The 19908-nt window shown below is 37.7% G+C and overlaps 2 protein-coding genes and 1 long non-coding RNA gene across 13 annotated transcripts in view; 1 reads left to right on the top strand and 2 right to left on the bottom strand.

Moving 5' to 3' along the window:
* Positions 1 to 99: 99 nt before the first annotated feature.
* otulinb (OTU deubiquitinase with linear linkage specificity b) lies at positions 100 to 7851 on the bottom strand. 8 transcript variants are annotated; one of them, XM_058744721.1, is made up of 9 exons: positions 7487 to 7851; positions 6405 to 6516; positions 6072 to 6278; positions 2670 to 2740; positions 2460 to 2566; positions 2242 to 2382; positions 1972 to 2088; positions 923 to 1192; positions 100 to 748 (listed from the first exon to the last, which is right to left on the bottom strand). In XM_058744721.1, the coding sequence occupies exons 1-9, from the start codon at positions 7491 to 7493 to the stop codon at positions 491 to 493; spliced, it is 1290 nt and encodes a 429-aa protein (XP_058600704.1). In that variant the 5' UTR covers positions 7494 to 7851; the 3' UTR covers positions 100 to 490. The 8 variants fall into 8 exon arrangements, with proteins under 8 accessions (XP_058600704.1, XP_058600721.1, XP_058600735.1 ...); XM_058744738.1 differs by having other exon boundaries at positions 6405 to 6566; positions 7487 to 7847; XM_058744752.1 differs by lacking the exon at positions 7487 to 7851 and adding an exon at positions 6816 to 7099.
* Positions 7852 to 8933: 1082 nt separating this feature from the next.
* The window catches only part of LOC131520505 (uncharacterized), a 34928-nt gene continuing 23953 nt past the window's right edge, over positions 8934 to 19908 (bottom strand). Inside the window, exons 3-5 of the long non-coding RNA XR_009266079.1 lie at positions 12156 to 12234; positions 9933 to 10147; positions 8934 to 9207 (exon numbers count right to left, since the gene is read on the bottom strand). This is a non-coding gene — a long non-coding RNA (uncharacterized LOC131520505). The remainder of the gene's footprint in view (positions 9208 to 9932; positions 10148 to 12155; positions 12235 to 19908) is intronic.
* amph (amphiphysin) overlaps positions 10018 to 19908 on the top strand; it is a 35435-nt gene continuing 25544 nt past the window's right edge. The window contains exons 1-2 of one of the 4 annotated variants that reach the window (XM_058744654.1): positions 10018 to 10142; positions 18573 to 18653. Coding sequence is in view for 3 of the 4 variants with exons in the window: in XM_058744637.1 (XP_058600620.1) it covers positions 13467 to 13535; positions 18573 to 18653 (150 nt within the window). In the remaining variant the exon portion in view is untranslated. Of the gene's footprint in view, positions 10143 to 13193; positions 13536 to 18572; positions 18654 to 19908 lie in introns of those variants that run through there. The other 3 variants (XM_058744637.1, XM_058744646.1, XM_058744662.1) reach the window with 3 other exon arrangements.

Below are 19908 nucleotides of genomic sequence, written 5' to 3'. Positions count from 1 at the left end.
AAAATGATGACAACTGAAAAAATCAATACAAGAAGATACTGAAACCAGTGGAAAGACACCAAGATCTTAACCTGAATGGCACACTAAACCAGCTAAATGTAATACTTAAAAATCTAGAAAAGCAAGTCCAGTTTTACAGTTTAATTTGATTGTAATGTGCAAATAAACAATTAACCTTGTAAACTAATAATTTCATAATCAACTAATCAAAAAAAATATTAAAAACTTTTCCTCCCATTCTAGCTGGAGTTCCAGCTATGTCTCATAAAACTATTGCACAGAATTTATTTAGAAATGCACACAATTTTATACTTCTATTGAAAGTGACATAGGTAGCGGAAGAAGGATAAGCAAATCTTTAAATTTATAAGAAATAAAACATGAAAACAACAAAACCATCCCAAACATAAACTCAAGAACAGGTATGTGGAAAACAAGAAAGACTGTAACTCCTGAGTTCTGTAGATTGTGTGTGATTGCCATTTACTCTTTAAAGACGTGTCGTTATGCTTGATTGTCCATCTGAAGGTGGATTCCACTTTGGCCTACCATGTGCATCAAATTTGGAGGACTTTTTGGGGACGAGTACATTGTAGTGTCTGTCATCTTCTGTAAGCAAGCACAGAGGAGGCCAGTCCTTGTTGTGGTCGTTAGGGTAGTACGTAATAAACTCTTCAGTGTCACACTTGTACAGCCGAACAACCTGCATCGTCTGCTGAAGGGAATAACCCAGGAGGCACATCTCCACCTAAACAACATTATATCATCAGGAGAGGTTCCTTCACTTCAACCATTGAAACATTGCAATCAAATGATTCAACAGTAGATATTATAAGCTAGAAGTTATTATTTGTACATGATTGGTCCATAATTAAACAAAGCTAAAGATTTTTTGTAAACATTCATTTTTAACTGCAGTTACCTGTTCCAGCCCACCACTGAAGCCTACATGTCTGAGGTGGTTGGTGAGGAACGTCTTGGGGCATTTGGATGAGTCACGAGCAAAGAGAAGCCAGCAGAACTCTGGTACATCAGAGCCCTTCTCCATATCTGAGTGCAACTGAATGGCAGTCCTCAGCATCAAGAACTTCAGCGCTTCCAGAAGCTCATACTCCTCATCGTGACCTCTGAACACCTGCTGGCACATACTCTCCCTCTCCTCAAGACTTTTGTACTGGACAGTCTCTTGCCACTATAGATAAAACAATAAAATATTGCCAGTAAGTACAGTTAAGCTTGGAGTCAATACAATTGTTTTTAAAGAAATGAATACCTTTATTAAGAAAGGATGCATTAAATTGATCAATAGTGACAGTAAAGACATTTATACTGTTACAAAAGATTTCTAGTTCACATAAATAATGTTATATTGATCTTTGTTCATTAAAAAAAATTAGGAAAAAATGTATCACGTTAAGTAGAACAACACTGACCTCTGGTTTCACAGACAAGGCTTAAGCCTAAGTCCCAGTCTAAAGTGTAAGTCTGAGCTGTTTTAACTGAAAGAAACTTGCACTGACTGATCTTAAAATATGTCAGTGCCTTTGTTTTGTCTCAAGATGCACACCAAGGCATGTTAATAAAAATTACTTAAAATTTCCTAATTGAACAATGACCTAATCCTGGCTTAGTCTAAGCCCTGTCTGTGAAACCAGGCCTGATTGTTTTAAACAAAATTTTTTCTTTTCTTGAGCACCAAATCAGCGTATTAGATCGATTTCTGAAGGATCATGTGATACTTAATGAATAATAGCTGTTAAAATTTCAGCTTTGCCATCATAGGAATAAAAAATATTTTAGATTGTAATAAAATTTCACAATATTGTATTTTTGATCAAATAAATGCAGCATTGGTGTGCATTAGAGACCCCTTTCAAAAACATTTAAAAACAGCTTCCCCCAAAACCTTTGAACGCTGGTGTATATACATTCATACATAAGCAATTAAGAAAAAAATAAAACCAAAGTTACCCTTTTCTTCAGTAGCTCCAGACATTGTTCAAGATGCTGCACTTTGCTCTTGCTAGTTTCAAATGGAAACTGCCACTCCTTAATGAAATCCTGATCAGACTGAATTTCTTTTGGCCACTATAATGGGAAATTCATAATGCACCAAAATAATTTAACGCATAATAACATTCTATATTGATATGCAAAATATAACGATCAAGTCATGCTGCTTTGTGCAAGTACAGAATCATTGAGGATGCCTAACGTCTAAGCACAATAAGGCTAAATTACCTGGCTAATGTCAGAGTCATGTAACCAGGCAGGAAGCTGTTTTGACTGGCTGAGCACCTGGAAGAGTGTTGCCCTTAATGCACAATAGTTATCACCTCTTACTCTGCACAGATTGAACTCACTGGCTATTGCTTCATATCCCTAAAAAAGAAGCATGTGTGAGCAATGCCCTTTAAAAAAGAAACACTTACAGTAAAGTGTGAAAGAAGCAGGCTCACCTTTCGGATAAGCAAACTTTTTGTGGTGTTGCCTTTCCATTCTCTCTCACTGTAGGTCTGAAGATCTTCGGCAGCTGACACGCTGCTCAGGGCCTCACCTACAGCCGCTGATGGGAAGAAAGACACCACTAGCTCAGGCAAAAACAACCTCACAGACATCTCTACAACATTTCATTACACACTGAACATTCTTCAAAAACTGGGCACTACCTGACTTTGACTGCTGCTTGTCCTGCAGCTCTTTTTGTATTTCCTCTTCTCCTCTGTACAGGTCCACATCACTATGAAACAACAAAGACTCACTGCAAAATGGTGCATAGTATATTGTGTCACTTCCGTAATCTAGTAAACAGTGCATAATATTTGCCACGTAACCATATATGTGACCCTGGACCACAAAACCAGTCTTAAGTCGCTGGGGTATATTGTAGCAATAGTCAAAAATACACTGTATGGGTCAAAATTATAGTTTTTCTTTTATGCCAAAAATCATTAGTATATTAAGTAAAGATCATATTCCATGAAGATATTTTGTAAATTTACTACTGTAAATATATCAAAACGTCATTTTTGATTAGTAATATGCATTGCTAAGAATTCATTTGGACAACTTTAAAGGCGATTTTCTCAATATTTTGATTTTTTTGCACCTACAGATTCCAGATCTGAATACCAATCATACAGATATTGTCCGATCATAACAAACCATACATAAATGGAAAGCTTATTTATTCAGCTTTCAGATGATGTATAAATCTCAATTTCAAAAAATTGACACTTAAGACTGGTTTTGTGGTCCAGGGTCACATATTTAGAAATTGCCCATCACATAAAGCTACCTGTGATTGAGAGATGAGAAAAGAGATTTTTTTTTTAATGCTAAACATTGCTGTTGCTTGTCAAGTGACATTTTTGCAAGTTAAATTAATTTACATCAAAGCATACTTCACTTGGTCGAAATACATATATCATACATAGGGACCTATGATTTCTGTGACACAGAAAATGCAGACAGAATCGTGGAATCCAGTCATAAAAATTCAATTTAACACAGAATGTCATGGAATTTGGCAAATTTTGGACAAATGCAGGTGCTGGTCATATAATTAGAATATCATCAAAAAGTTGATTTATTTCACTAATTCCATTCAAAAAGTGAAACTTGTATATTATATTCATTCATTACACAGAGACTGATATATTTCAAATGTTTATTTCTTTTAATTTTGATGATTAGAGCTTACAGCTCATGAAAGTCAAAAATCAGTATCTCAAAATATTAGAATATTTACATTTGAGTTTGAATAAATGACCATCCCTACAGTATAAATTCTGGGCATCTCTTGTTCTTTGAAACCACAATAATGGGGAAGACTGCTGACTTGGCAATGATCCAGAAGACGAACATTGACACCCTCCACAAAGAGGGTAAGCCACAGAAGGTCATTACTGAAAGGTGTGGCTGTTTACAGAGTGCTGTATCAAAGCATATTAAATGCAAAGTTGACTGGAAGGAAGAATTTGGTTAGGAAAAGGTGCACAAGCAACAGGGATGACCGCAAGCTTGAGAATACAGTCAAGCAAAGCCGATTCAAACACTTGGGAGAGCTTCACAAGGAGAGAACTGAAGCTAGAGTCAGTGCATCAAGAGTCTCCACGCTCAGACGTCTTCAGGAAAAGGGCTACCAAGCCACTTCTGAACCAGAGACAACGTCAGAAGCATCTTAACTGGGCTGTGGAGAAAAAGAACTGGACTGTTGCTCAGTGGTCCAAAGTCCTCTTTTCAGATGAAAGTAAATTTTACATTTCATTTGGAAATCAAGGTCCCAGAGTCTGAAGGAAGAGTGGAGAGGCACAGAATCCATGTTGCTTGAAGTCCAGTGTGAAGTTTCCACAGTCAGTGATGATTTGGGCTGCCATGTCATCTGCTGGTGTTGGTCCACTGTGTTTTCTGATGTCCACAGTCAACGCAGCCATCTACCAGGAAATTTTAGAGCACTTCATGCTTCCTTCTGTTGACAAGCTTTATGGAGATGCTGATTTCATTTTCCAGCAGGACTTGGCACCTGCCCACACTGCCAAAGGTACCAAAAGCTGGTTCAATGACCATAGTGTTACTGTGCTTGATTGGCCAGCAAACTCGCCTGACCTGAACCCCATAGAGAATCTATGGGGTATTGTCAAGAAGGAAGATGAGAGACACCAGACCCAACAATGCAGATGAGCTGAAGGCCACTATCAGAGCAACCTGGGCTCTCATAACACCTGAGCAGTGCCACAGACTGATCGACTCCATGCCACGCCGCATTGCTGCAGTAATTCAGGCAAAAGGAGCCCCAACTAAGTATTGAGTGCTGTACATGCTCATACTTTTCAGTTGGCCAAGATTTCTAAAAATCCTTTCTTTGTATTGGTCTCAAGTAATATTCTAATATTTTGAGATACTGATTTTTGACTTTCATGAGCTGTAAGCTCTAATCATCAAAATGAAAAGAAATAAACATTTGAAATATATCAGTCTGTGTGTAATGAATGAATATAATATACAAGTCTTTTTGAATGGAATTAGTGAAATAAATCAACTTTTTGATGATATTCTAATTATATGACCAGCACCTGCAAATCAAAAGTAGGGCTATACAATGAATCAAAATGTGATATACTACTAGTGTGTGGACTAGCGTGAAGCACAAAAAGACTGCTATTTAAATATGAAGTCTGCATGTACCAAGTGCCTCTGTGTGACGAAATGGTGCCGTTTCATTTACTACACAAACTCAAGGCTGTGTGACGCTTGTGTTTCAGCATTTGCATTTCTGAAAAAATAAAACCTGTCACAGGGTCCTATTATTGTAAAAAAAACAAAAGTACAATTTTTTTTTTGTATTATGAAAAAAAAAAAAGTTGTATGAATTCAGACGATTAGACCTGTTTTTTGGTTATTACAACTTGGAGTCCAGAAAAACACAGAATTTTGAAAAAATAAATAATAAAACGGAATTAAGAAAAATAAAACATTTTTTAGGGCAAGAAACTGAATTAAATGAATATATTGTTGTTAAATTGAATAAGATTTTAACCATTAAAATGGAATCCAGAAAAATATTTATTTATGATTTAACGCCATGTCAGCAACAGTGGCTATATTCATGGCAAGAGGGAACTTTTTAATTTCACAATTCAGTCGTATATATTTTAAAAAATTATCAAACTCCAGAAAAATGTAATTTGGGAAAAAATTAAACGGATTTCATAATAGTGAATTGTCAGTGACTATGGTGCGGAGTGAAGCATGTCACTAAAAGTGATCGTGAAATCCAAAAGGAAAATTTGCAATTTAAATGAAATGTAAATGTATTCCAAAATCACTTGTCTTAACTCTTGAAATGATGTACCTAGTTTAGCCTCAGTTTCACATAGTAACAGATATCCAGAATTTTAATTACAAGTATAGTTAATTTTATATACTGTTATTTCTCTTTGCCTTAAGTAAAAAAAAGTAACAAGTAAAAAGTGGCACAACCTACACTACTTTCTCCAAAAGCACCTACTGTATGAAAAACTACAACCATACTGCATGCACAGAAAGAGCTGAATTGACAGGAAGAATACCCCTTTTCATCTTCAGCAGACGCAGTCTTCATCAGATGCTGCTGAGATGAATGACTGTCACTATGAGTAGATTTGGCCTCCTTCTGAGCACGTTTCTGCATAATGTGGGAAGACTCGGAGCTTCTCTTAGGTCCAGGAGAACAAGCATCTTTTCCAGCTGCCCGGCCCTTCACATCTGCTTTCTGACCTTGAGTACCTGGTGTAGATCTAAAGAGGAGGATCAGTAATACTCAACATGAAATAACATATGCTTAGATATAAGCTGTTAAAATTGACTAAATTTATAACTTATCAACTTATATTTTGCATTAGGAAATCAGTACTATGGCATACCCATGACTCGTTTTGACTTTTTTACTCTGTCGGTCAGAATCACAAGCAGACTTTGCTGTTTTATTCATGGTTTTGACTTGGTGAGTTTGGCGATTTTGCACATCCTTCGTACCTGAATCATAACAACACAGAGACGTCCAACCTGCATCTCTGCATGGCGGGCTGATGCAGAGGGGAAATACAAATAAAACGTGCAGCTTGAAGGTGACTAAATTACTCTTGGACTTCTGCACATAACAAGTTATGCGACAAGCAAAAGAAAACAAACAGAAACACTTCCGCGTCAGTGAGACTCCACAAGCTCATCAGTGATATAATCGCATCAGTAACGAAATCAACAGTAACAATCAATGTCATGTTTTACTAACCATTCTCAGACAAAACAGCTGAAGGCGCTTTTATGTAACTTACCTGCTTTTACAGTCTTGCCGAACAGGGACTACAAAATATGAAGATTACAAGACGAAAAGCCTACGAATACAATACTTCCTGTGAATAGAGGATCGTGGGAATTGTAGTTTTCCGGCGCGCTGATAGTTACTGTTGCCATGTCCTCTTATTTTAATCCATGATAATCTTGTTTGTTCAAGCAAATATTCCTTCATTTCAATTTTTTGGGCCTACTTGCGGCTACACACAATCACCTGCTTGGGATTGTTAGCATTAGTCCCCATAGCATAATAATAGAATAACCATCACACATTTATTTTCTTCACTTCAAAGCTTATGATATGGGTCATTAATCTAATCTATTATAAATAAATGTATATTATGATTATTATTAATTGCTATAAATATTCGTTATAATTCAATAATAGCCTATTTGTTTATCCTTTGTACACTGTATGTTTTATGCGATTATATGCAACAATAAATAAGACAAAATAAATCAGAAAGCTCTTAACACTATCCAGAAACACTAAAACGCATAGTCTGTTTTTGTTTTGTTTTGTTTTTTGCTTATTTTGTATCCGTTTTTCTAGCGAGATCTGGCAACAATGGAACAGGTCTAGTTGTACATTGTTGTGCGTTTTTGTGAATTGTTAAAAGAAAAACACCTGTTCAAAGAAACATTAACTTACCCTTCATTGTCAGATTCCTTGTGGTGAAGGTCTGACACCCTTGTGCAGTGAGTCCTGTTTATGTCCTTTTAAGTCCCACATTGTTCCCTGCACTGGTTACAATGGTCAATAACTGATCTCCATTAAATCCCGTTTTTTCAGTGTTGACTGATGGTGTGGACATACAACATTCCCCATCTCCACCATCGCGACATAGTGTCAAACAAAAAAATATATAGTTTACTTTACATCGCAGTTGTGGCTTCGGCCTAGCCGTCTGCCATTTTTCTGTTTTGTTTGACTTCAGGATATGACCAATGAGATACATGTGTTTGGATTTTAAACTTAAAATAGTCTGACCAAAATAGAGCCCATGGCATCCGACCCTAGTAATCTGCTCAGGCCAACGCTGTGAAGGATATCCTATGAAGGTATTTTTGGTGCAAAACAGCTGAGCGTCCGTGACAGCGGAATTTGTTTGTAGAGAATAGCCACACATGTGTATCAGTAAATTTGAAACCACAGACAAAAGTTGCAAACTTGCAGATTTTTTTCTCTCTCCCACAAAGACAACACAACAGTTACTTGCAGTTACAGTTGCTGCAGTGAATATGGTGCAAAACACATTCACACAACTGCATCAAAAATGTGAAGTCGCGGACGAATTTTGTGTGACAAAAAGCGCTATAAAGCTTTTGACAAATGCTTTATGACAAATGGAGCAAAGGTGATTTGTGCATTTGTAGAGGCAGCGGCGGCCACTCTTGAGATATCAGAGAAGTTTGGCCAATCAGAAGAGATAGTTTGGGCGCCTATCAGCAGGGAGGGAAAAAAAAAACTTTCGCTAGCTGTGAGCAATGCATCTTACAGAGCAGAGAGCGGAAACCAATAAAGGTATGTTTTTTCCAACCCTGATAAAACTCACCTACCTGTAGCCTTTTAGTAGTTCTAATTAAGTTAGCAGCTGGTAAAGGTGTGTTTGATTAAGGTTAAAGCTAAACACTGCAGGACAGTGGCCCTCCAGTACCACTTTTGCTCATCCCTGCTTCAACTCACAAAGGCTTCATAAAATATAAACCCGTTAATTAAATAGATTATTATGAGAGCGTCATATACAAGACGATTAAATATATTTGTTAATATATTTAAATTATAAACAAATGTACAGTATAACAATGAGTGAATTAAAAAATAGAAAGAAAATGCACCTTTATTGGTATTTGCTGCTGTCCGCTCCCGAAGATGCTCGCAAGCGTTTTTATTATTATTTTATTTCCTGTAAATCTCCTGTATTTTATTATTTTTTACCTGTATAAAACAATCTAATTGCAGTACAACGCTGTATACCATATTATTTTACAACCCCAACCAAATAAAGATCACAATAACTCATTAGCATTTGTCTTAATAATATTCTTTTTAATTGTTGAACATGTTCTTTTTAAAAATACAAATTACAAATCTTTATCTTTAGCATGCATAGCTGAAAAAGGGCATCACCACAGTCCCCTGGGGACTTTGTATCTGCAGTATGGCAAAACAGACTTCACAGAAATAAAATATAGTAAAAATGAATTTGTGTTGTTAAATTTCAGTAATTTTGGCAAAGTTGATTAGCTCTCTGATGAGAAACACCATGAGGGGATTCAGGCTGATGCTTTTTCTTTGCACCCTCTTTCCAGAATTCCATCTGATCTGTGACTCTGAATGGTATGCCAACAGGGTTGATTCTCGGAATGAACCTGCAAGCACAAGGAAAAAATATATATTTCAAACAAGTGTTAACAGAATTTGCCCTAACTGCCAGACTTTGTGCTGTATGCAATTTGAGATGAATAAAAACACTATACTCTCTGAACGCACCTACAAGGAAGGTGCATAATTAGTTGATAATCCATCACAAATCATTAAACTTATAATACTTAAGTATTATATATATATATATATATATATATATATATATATATATATATGGTCATGACTTATAATACAAATATTAGTCTGTTTATTTCTTATTCCGAGGTCACCGTGGCCACCAGATCCAGTCCGTATCCAGATCAGATGGTCACTGCAGTCTCCCAGATCTAATAATAATAAGTTGTGGCCTAATGGTTAGAGAGTTGGACTTGTAACCTAAAGGTTGCAAGTTCAAGTCTCAGGTCTGGCAGGAATTGTAGGTGGGGTTGAATCTCTCTCTCCACCCTCAATACCACGACTGAGGTGCCCAACTGTTACCTGGGTGCTGCAGCGTAAATGGCTGCCCACTGCTCTGGGTGTGTGTGCACTTTGGATGGGTTAAATGCAGAGCACATGTAACGTCACTTTCACTTTCTATGCATTCCTGTAGATCAAAGTCAAGTCTTTATAGTGCTTTTTAAAATGCAGTTTGTGTCAAAGCAGCTTTACAGTATTAAACAGGGAAATAGTGTGTTGAGATAGTGTGTTGTTTTCCTCTGGCCAGACGAACCAGCAGGTTCTGTCCCGATTGCCGTCTAGGAGATGAGGTCTTCACTGGGGATCTGTCTTTAGGGCTCATCTAGGTGTCCTGGTCTCCGCATGTTCAGGGCTGTAGAGGTCATCTCTAGGTGCTGATCCACCATCTGATCTGGATACGGAACGGATCCGGGAGACTGCAGTGACCATCTGATCTGGATACAGACTGGATCTGGTGGCTAAGGTGACCTCGGAATTAGAAAGAAACAGATTAATATTAGTGTAGATGCCATTCTTTCGATGTAACAAATACATCGGGTGTTATGGGAAGTGTTCCTGGTTCCGGTTGACTTAATTAATGCAGCCTAAAAATCCTTTAACGGATTTGAATTATAGAAATGTGTTAGTGTGTTATGTGTACGCCAGGTTAAAGAGATGGGTTTTTAATCTAGATTTAAACTGACAGAGTGCGTCTGCCTCCCGAACAATGTTAGGTAGATTGTTCCAGAGTTTGGGCGCTAAATAGGAAAAGGTTCTGCCGCCCGCAGTTGATTTTGATATTCTAGGTATTATCAAATGGCCAGAGTTTTCAGAACGTAGCGGACGTGAAGGACTATAATGCAATAAGAGCTCGCTCAAATAGTGAGGAGCTAAACCATTCAGGGCTTTATAAGTAATTAACAAGATTTTGAAATGTATATAATGTTCAATAGGGAGCCAGTGCAGTGTTGACAGAACCGGGCTAATATGATCATACTTCCTGGTTCTTGTAAGAACTCTAGCTGCTTCAGCCACCATGGACGACACGCCAGAGTTTCCAGTCATCATGGACACCAAATCAAGAGTTCCCGGTCGTCAGGAGTGTTGCATTTGGAGACAATAAGGCTTTCTCTGGGTGTTTGAGGCTAACTTCCAGTTTGATGGACCTACCATTGAGGTCAGTGAGAGCAGCTGACATCTTAAGGTCTGCAGCAGTAGAGCTTATAGAGGTGGTTCCTCTGTCCACAGTGCTTCCAGTCATGGCAGTGGCTATGTTGTGTGTCTGGGCAGTACGCTGTACTCTCACTCTGGAGCCAAATCCAGGATGAGAATTCATTCTGGAGCCAAATCCAGGATGAGAATTCATTCTGGAGCCAAGTCCAGTTCAAGTCTCTGATCCTATGCCAAGTCCTGTCCAAGACTTTTCCAAACCAGGTCCGGTCACTGAATCCAATCCAGACCCAGTTCCTCTCTGGCCGTTGATCCAGCCGGACCCACCTAAGCCACCATGTGCTCCACCAGCTCTGCTCAGACTGCCATCTGTCTCATCTGTACCACCTTCTGGTCAAGCAGCTCCATCAGCTCTACTTTTGGCCTCAATCTGGTCTTTGCCCTTAATCTGGTCTCTGCCCTCTGCTTCACTGACCCCACCATGGCCACCACCTTCAGTCCAATCAGCTCCACCTCTGGCTTTACTCTGGTCTCTACCATCTACTCCGTTGACTCCACCGTAGCCACCGCCTTCAGTTCAATCAGCTCTGCCTTTGGCTTCATTCTGGTCCCTGCCCTCTGATCTGCTGATTCCTCCGTGGCCGCTGCCTTTAGTTCTGTCAGCTTCATCTCTGGTGCTGATCTGGTCTCGATCCTCTGCTCTGTGGACTCATCCATGGCCTTCACACTCTGTTCAGTCTCTGCCTCCCGTACCTCTCCACGGTCCTGGCCCTCCTTCCCTCCACCTCTGTACCACCGCCCTCCTGGACTTTGATAGTGTAAGGCGTCTGGAATCCGCCCTTTTGAGTGGGGGGCTATGTTACGCCCAGTTGCCTGCACCACTATGAGGCATTAGAGGGCGTTCCTGTTTTGTGTTCCTGCCTCTTGTTCTGGTCATGGACTCCATTTCCCATAATGCTGTGTTTTCATTAGTGTCTACCTTGTTCAGCTGTGTTCCATTTCCTGTTTGTGTATATTAAGCCCCAGTCTGCTAATGTCGGTGTGAGTCAAGCGTTACTCCTGTGTTTCTGGTTACCCTTTCTTGGTTCTATGTATTTTGGACATATCTCTGTGGATTTTCATTAAAGGATCTTAAACTGTATTTGGATCCGTTGTCTGTTGCCTACTTGTGCTCAAGCGTAACACACAAACGCATGAATTAATGTTTCTGCATTTGACATTGTGAGCTTAGTGTTATATTGCTGAAATAATGGGGTTGATTCCTAGGGAATGGATAACGATTAAAAAAAAAAAAAAAAACGTAACTAGTTTACTTCGGCTAACTTACCAGTTGATGTTATCCCTGTTACGATGGCAATCACAAAAGCCTCCAACTGGAATGCTGATGACATGATCCAGACCACAAACTAGAAAAAAAAAGAAAAGAAAAAAAAACAGTAATTGAAAATACTACTCAATGTTCAACTGTTTTTAGTGTTATTGTAGATTATGGTCGGGGAAACAAAACAAAACTACCACACAATAACAGAACTTACAGGTTATAATAAAATAAACAACATTCATAATATCTGTTAGCCAAACTTCCTATGTATTGCTAGTCCGTTCCTATACAACCCGTTCTGTGGGTTAGTGGAGAGCAGCGGCCAGTGGCTAATTCGGCTAATATAGTAGTTGATGGCAGCTTACTCGCCTGTTGTTACCACCTCTAAGATGCAATCACAAGACTTCAATACACCTCCTTTGCAGGTGGCATTACCAATAGACTAAAACAATGAAGGATTCGAGAAGGTGTAACTGTTGTGTTTGTGGGAGAGAGAAAAGAATCTACAAGTTTGCAACTTTTGTCTGTGGCTTCAAATTTATTGATACACATGTGTGGCTATTCTCTACAACTACAAATTCCATTGTCACGGATGTTCAGCTGTTTTGCACCAAAAATACCTTCATAGATATCTTTTCATCCACTAGATGACAGCACTTAGCTCAGAATTGTAGAGACTATCATTTTTGTTAGACTAGTAATAATAGGAGATCCTTTGAAAGTGAAATTGGTAATAAATAGCCGAAAGAAACGAATTAATAAATGAAATAATTATTTTGCATATGCACGGATTTCAAGTATATGTATTAAATATAGTATGTAGGCTACTTCATAAAGAATATTAGAAATAATAATAATAAAAAAGTAATTTATTACAATTTCTTAATATAAAAACGAAAACGTCTAGGGGCTGTAGGGGTGACCGTGACCACACTGCGCCTGCTTTGCCTTTGCCAATGAGGGGGCATCAAAAGTAGGCAACAGGGAGGGATTGGAGTGTAAAACGTGAGAGTGTAAGAATACGTGCAACCACAAGAGATGCAGTAGAGCACATTTACTTGCGATGCTCTACCAGACTCTATAGGTGTCCACATCGACATACACAAGCTAATACGTGTTATAATGTTCACCCCAAAATGATCGACGAAATCCTCAAGCGTATTTGATATCCTGTATTTTAGATACTGATAAACAGCCGTTTGGTCAGGGCTCTCTGTGGCGCGTACTGTGTCTTTAAACGGCGCTCCTCCCCCTCCGCTCTCCTCCGCTCTCCTGGTGCTGAAGCGTCGCCTTTCTCCTCTCAGAGCACTAGCAGCCATGGCTGAAATAAAGACGGGCATATTTGCCAAAAACGTCCAAAAGAGGCTCAGTCGGGCGCAGGAAAAGGTATGGATTTAATTTTCTTATTTGTGATACATCAACAATGACTTGATTGTTAGAGGACGTTTGATAAAGCCATAGCCAAAGGCAGCATTTTGTGCTCGTGGAGCTGTCCAGCAGATACTCCAGGCAGGGGAAGGAGATTCAGGTGTGCGATTTAACCTGAAATATTTGAGCTTACAGGAAAACGTCTTTTCTTTTCTCCTTTCTCGCATGCATAGTTTACATTTTCACTGTACCAGACCTTAAACATCGTCAAAAATGCGCAGACTGCAATCTTAGCCAGCACTGCCATTTAAAAGCGACCGAGGAGCTGCTCCGTGACAGAAATCCCACTAAAACCCAAGAGGAATTATGATACTTTGTGGTCTAAATGTATTCTATACACCTTCTTGCAGGAGAAATGATTCATCTTAGTTTGTAAGCAATGGATGGCTAGTAGATTATAATGTGTCACTGATGCAGTGACACGTATTAGTGTTTGTCTCGCTATACCTTTCCTGTCTGAATTTGGTCCTGTATCGGTTTTCCTTGCATTTCTGACGATGTAATCCATTATTACTTAAGATGTTGGATGAAGCTGTCATTTTCCTGCAAGGTCAGGAGAAGGGGAGGTGGGGGATGCCCTCGTCTATGCGGTATGAATACTAGCAGGAGGAGATTTCCGAGTGGCCACGAGATCGTGAAGGCCGCTTAATGTGGCTGTGCAGAGACACGCGACAGTCTTTCTCTGTTTAAAACGAGATATAAATAGACTGCTAGGTGTATGTCGCTTTCGCTTGATGATTTGTTTGGCAGTAAACTGGTATTTGGTTGAATGGGTTTGGTTTTCGTGGTTTTGCTTAGACAGCCTGCGCAATACTTTGCAGTTGGTGGCGAGCTGAATATGAAATGTCTGTCAGCTAGTAAACTGAAGGCGTCTGGTAAACAGAGCAGTAGTGGTTTTCCCGAGCCCGAGCCGAGCTGCAGTAAGAGGATTGTTTTTCTTTTAATACCCATGGTTCACTCACAGACTGAAGGCCAGCTGTAATGAGACATCGAAAGTGAAGATTCCCATGAGATCTGTGTTTCATGTTTTCATGTGTATGAACTAGGTGCCACATTGTGGTGGTGTTTTTCAGAGTGAGCTGTGGAAAAGTGGGACAATTTTTGGTAGATTCCTGGTGGAGGCTTGATGAAAGCTGTATATTCTCTGCCTTTTGGGATTTTGCGATGCCAAAACACTCTGTAAATAGATCAGAACAACAGAATTGTGTTCACATTTTTTAGGTAAAGTGGGAAAGATCATCAGCAAAAAGTGGGATAGTGTTTATATTATGTTCATGTTAGGTTTAGCTCGTGTGTTTGCTGCAATTTAAGAACTTCACCTTCTATGAAAAGTAACCAAATTGTGTATTTGTCATTTGAATTAGGTCCATATCTCTACTGTTAAAACGTTTGGTTTAGCTGGTTTGTTACTGGTGCAATACTTAACTAACCAGCTTGTACTGCCAAAAATCCTAAAAATAAAAAAAATAAATTAATTAAGATAAAGCGGAACAACTTAATAATGATGTGATTTTTTTCTAACCACAATACAAGTTTATATTCTTTTTGAAGAAACATTGAATTTCTGTGTAGAATATTATGAGATCATTTAGAAATCAAACTACAATGGTGTGAGGCAAATGAAAACATTTTAATAATGATAAGACCTTTGTAGCAGTTATTAATGATGGTTACATTAGACAATATTTAAAAAATAAGTTTCATGATTGATTGTTTTTCTTCCTTTTAAATGATGACTCATGCTAAATTATAATAATTAAAATCATAGCTTTGGTCTGTTGCCAACATAGAGTAATATTTCCCTCATTTGAAATATATTCATATTAAATGTTTGCCATATTCTGGTATCATTTTTAGTTTGTCTAAATCCTACAATTTATGATTTCACAATTTTGATGATGCAGTACTGAAGCCATGCAGTCAAATATCTAATCAGATTTGAAATATCTCTCTGATTTCATAAGAGCATCATAAAGCCACACAGTTCAGGAATGTTCAGTCTGGCTGCTCACAATGTTTATCAGTGTAACATGATTCCCTTAAGGGTTAAGACCAGCACATTTAGGAACAGGTATACAATTTACTGCCTCTGGAAAAGAAGATCCTGACCAGGGCAGATAACATGATAAGGGGTGTAAGGGATCCTTTAATCTGAGTCCTGGTGGGGACAAAATACCTCACAATCAACTGAAATCACTCATAATCCTGTTGCTTGCTGTCACAGGAAGATTGATGCATCGTGACAATGTAATTGTGAACCAGATGCAGCATTGTACTAAGCGCTGTGACTTAATGTTTTACAAATATTTGAATGCCTTTGCTAAGCAGCATTATGACAAAAATGCATGTAAATTGATTTGCCTCGCACTCCTTTGTATTGCAGGATAGATATTAGCATCCACATCTTGGGAAATCATATATATAATTAAACTATAATTGTGGCACTGTGGCATTGCTCAATTTGCTATAAAACATTTGCTTTTCCACATTATTTAGCAAAGCAATGAGATTAATTTTTTAACATTATAAAACACTTTATGAAGGATATAAAATAGAGGACATCACTGGCCTGTGTGAATGAGGCAGGGTGGAGAGTGTTTTTTTAAAGCCTAAGTTGGGTTAATATTTCATAGGCTGGCTGCTGCTGTTGTATTGTGTTTCCAGGTTGGGCTTTGTGTCTTAGATTAGTGCCATTTGCCTTCTGGAGAGTTCAGTGTTGATTCTGTGGCTCTAGATGGGAAGTTTAGGAAATTTGTTAAGAACTGAAACATACAGACATACAGAATTTGGTCTTTGCCTTTTATTGTGATACAGTGCTGTATTTAAACTACTTTGCGCTTTTAAATAGTTATATATTTAGATAGAGTTTGCAATATATCTAAAAACAAAGGGAGGTATTTGGTTTATTTATTACTGTTCCCAGCATTAAAAAAAACATTCTGAACCCTTTCTATTTGTCAATTTTATCAGTATTTTTGTGCATTATGAGTATTGTTTCTAATTATAGAGCATTGCGTGAATGCTACCTTTTTTGATGTAGATAATTTCCTGATGTCATTATATATGCATGATGGGATGTTATCTATTGATCCATATCAAAGCCTCTTCCAATGTGTGAGTGTCTTACAAAAAAACATCCAGATGGCACGTTCTTACCACCCAGGAGTAATGCGGAGCTTTTGTATGACATTATTTATGTTCCCAGGGGACCGTCCCTGTGGTTTACCGAGCAAGACCTGTGCTGTATACTCTCGCTTTCACGTGTGGTGGGAGGTAACAGCCTCACAGCTATTGACTGTACCATACTGTACTGTATACGGTTTACTGTACATATTAAACACATCAAACAGATGTTTTACCACCTTCAATTTGTTTGCAAATGCCAAACGTCCTGATCAGGCAATAAATTCTTGTCAAAGCAATCACAGATTTCTTGTTCACCTAAAATCAATTAGCAATACAATACATTTGAATTGACACCATTTTATTGTAATGGTTTTATATTCATATGGTTTATAGTTAACTTTGCAATTTATGCTTCTGAAGAAGAAGCTAGTTTACAAGAAAAAATAATACATTTTTGTGTAATCACACTGTTAAAACTGAACACAAATCCCAATAATAGTGGCACAACAAAGATCATAAAGTAAAAATAAAAAGCTGACAGCATGCAGTAAATAAACAAAACAACAAGTATTTAGCAATAACCACACAATTTATTCATGTTGCAGTGCATGCTGGGAGCTTGTAAATGTGCAATATTGCTCAATATGAACTATGCTGCCTGTTTAGACAAATCTGTTAGGCTAATCGGAACAACATTTGGGGAATGTTGTGATCTAACATATTTTATGCAGAGTTAACTTCCTTAAGGAGTTACCTTATGGAGCTAAAATGAGATTAAATTAATAAAACAAGTACATTTTTACACCACATGAAGCACAGGTTTTAGGTTGCCTGATATACATATTTGTACAGGATAGCTGGTCTATAGAAGAACATGCTACCATCTGGTTTACTAGGTGAAGCACTGTGTGTGTGTGTGTGTGTGTGTGCACGTGCATTTTTGTGACAAATGAGGACATAAATTTGTATAATGACAGGTATTACAAGGCGAAGGTGAATTTCAGGACATTACCCCATGTCCCCACTTTTCAAAACGCTTATAAATCACACAGAATGGAGTGTATTGAAAATCTGAAATAGCACAAAGTTTTAGGTGTAGAGTTGGTGTAGGACAATAGCACATACAGTTTGTACAGTATAAAAAACATTATGCCTATGGGATGTCCCCACTTTTCACAAAAACAAACGTGTGTGTGTGTGTGTGTGTGTTTGCCAAAGCAAAACATTGCCTTTGTAACAGTCTATAAAGACTTCTATTGTTTGCACAGAACCTGCTTACATTATGTCCATTGACTTCCTGTTGTCATTGTATGTATGTTTTATATTATTCCTGTTGAGTACTGAATCAAAGAGTCAAACTGTGTAAATATTTAGCAATTCAAACGTTTCATATAAAGGACATAGCGAAAACCGAGTAGCTTTTGAATACTAGATAAAAAAAATGGAAACAGGCACCCCTCTTGTTCTCAGCAAATTCAGTGTTTGTGTAACAGATGACAGCCATTTTCATGTGTTAGTCACTATGGGCAGCGAGGTAGTCATGTGACAGAAGTCCTCTTTTTGGCAGAGAGACCTGACAGACTAGGAAGTGTAATTTTTGCCCATTCTTCCTCCCCCGCTCCTGTTCAGCCCTTTCTTTGTGTGCATGTCATACTGTCCACAGGGTGTTCAGTCACTGTTAGAGGATTCCCTCATGGGAATTCAGTCATTGCTCGGCTGAATCAATGAGAATGCTGTGGGAACTGGTCGCTACGTCATCCTTTTCAATGTTCATGCTATATATATATATATATATATATATATATATATATAATTTTTTTTTTTTTTTTCAAATTCTCTGACTCCTTGTGTTTCTGACTCTGTTTTCAGGTTCTGCAGAAGTTGGGAAAGGCAGATGAGACGAAAGATGAACAGTTTGAGCAGTGTGTGCAGAACTTCAAAAGACAGGAGGTAAGATGAGTCTGATCTATAGGTCAATACTGATTTTTGGCGGTATAATGGCTCTCTGGGTGATTGTTATGCTGAATTGATTTTCCCTCTAGAAGCAGAAAGCCATGTTGTACTTAACTAGCATAAATTTCTATTGTCTCTCATTCTGTGTTAATATGTCACTTTTAAATGGGAGTATCAATATTAGTGAGAAAATAACCATTGACATTCTTCATCTTATAAGAGTTCTCTATACTAATAGGATAAAGACTTTGAAGGTGTAGACACATTTTCTCTTTTGTCTGAAAAGCCTTTTCAGTAATGATTCTCATTACTGCTGTCACTACAACACTTCAATGCCACAGTACTACAAAGGCACTGCCAAGATGCTCGGCACAGATACGATTCTCTCTGTTCACTCTTTCTTTAGAAATCTGTGGGTTAATGCAGTACTCTTTGCATTAGCTACTCAGTATCTCAATATTTTTTCCTTTGGCTATTATATATTTCAGCATTTAAAGGGATGTTTTTGGGGTTTTTTCCAATTAAAGGAACTGTCATTTCAAACAAATTAGCCAATTAGATTAGAAGTAAAAACAATTTAAAAACCTTAAAAAATGGTTACTAAATGAACAAAAGTAAATCACAAAAATTAATTATTTAATTTAATATTTATTTTAAATAACCTACACTCTTAAAAATAAAGGTGCTTGACGATGCCATAGAAGAACCTTTTTGTCTAAATGGTTCCATAAAGAACCTTTAACATCTGAAGAACCTTTCTGTTTCTCAAAAGGTTCTTTGTGGCGAAAGAAGGTTCTTCAGATTATAAAAATGTAAGAAATAGATGGTTCTTTAAACAACCTTTGGCTGAATGGATCTTTGTGGAACCAAAAATGGTTCTTCTATGGCATCGCTGTGAAGAACCTTTTGAGGCACCTTTATTTTTAAGAGTGTACTTACACATACTTCTGGTATATTCTTATCATATAATATTTTAATATCAAAATTATCACCCTCCGTTAACATTTTTGTGTGACTCAAAGTGAATCAAGTCAGAATTTTGAATTGATTTAAATTAACAATTTGAATTGATTCACAACAATGCATCAAACTTTTATTATTAAAGTTTAAATCAAAGACGCTGTTGCAACATTTCTGCCTTAATGCTTTTCTTGCTAGTGAGTCACAAGACTTCTCGAAACAAGTCTTTATGAAATGTAATGTGCAAATGAAAAATGCATTAAAATCATCATGATATTCATAAAGATGCTTC

Source organism: Onychostoma macrolepis, chromosome 02 (assembly GCF_012432095.1).
Source record: "Onychostoma macrolepis isolate SWU-2019 chromosome 02, ASM1243209v1, whole genome shotgun sequence".
In the NCBI taxonomy this organism is placed as follows: Eukaryota; Metazoa; Chordata; class Actinopteri; order Cypriniformes; family Cyprinidae; genus Onychostoma; species Onychostoma macrolepis.
This window is presented reverse-complemented; position numbering and strand designations above follow the sequence as displayed.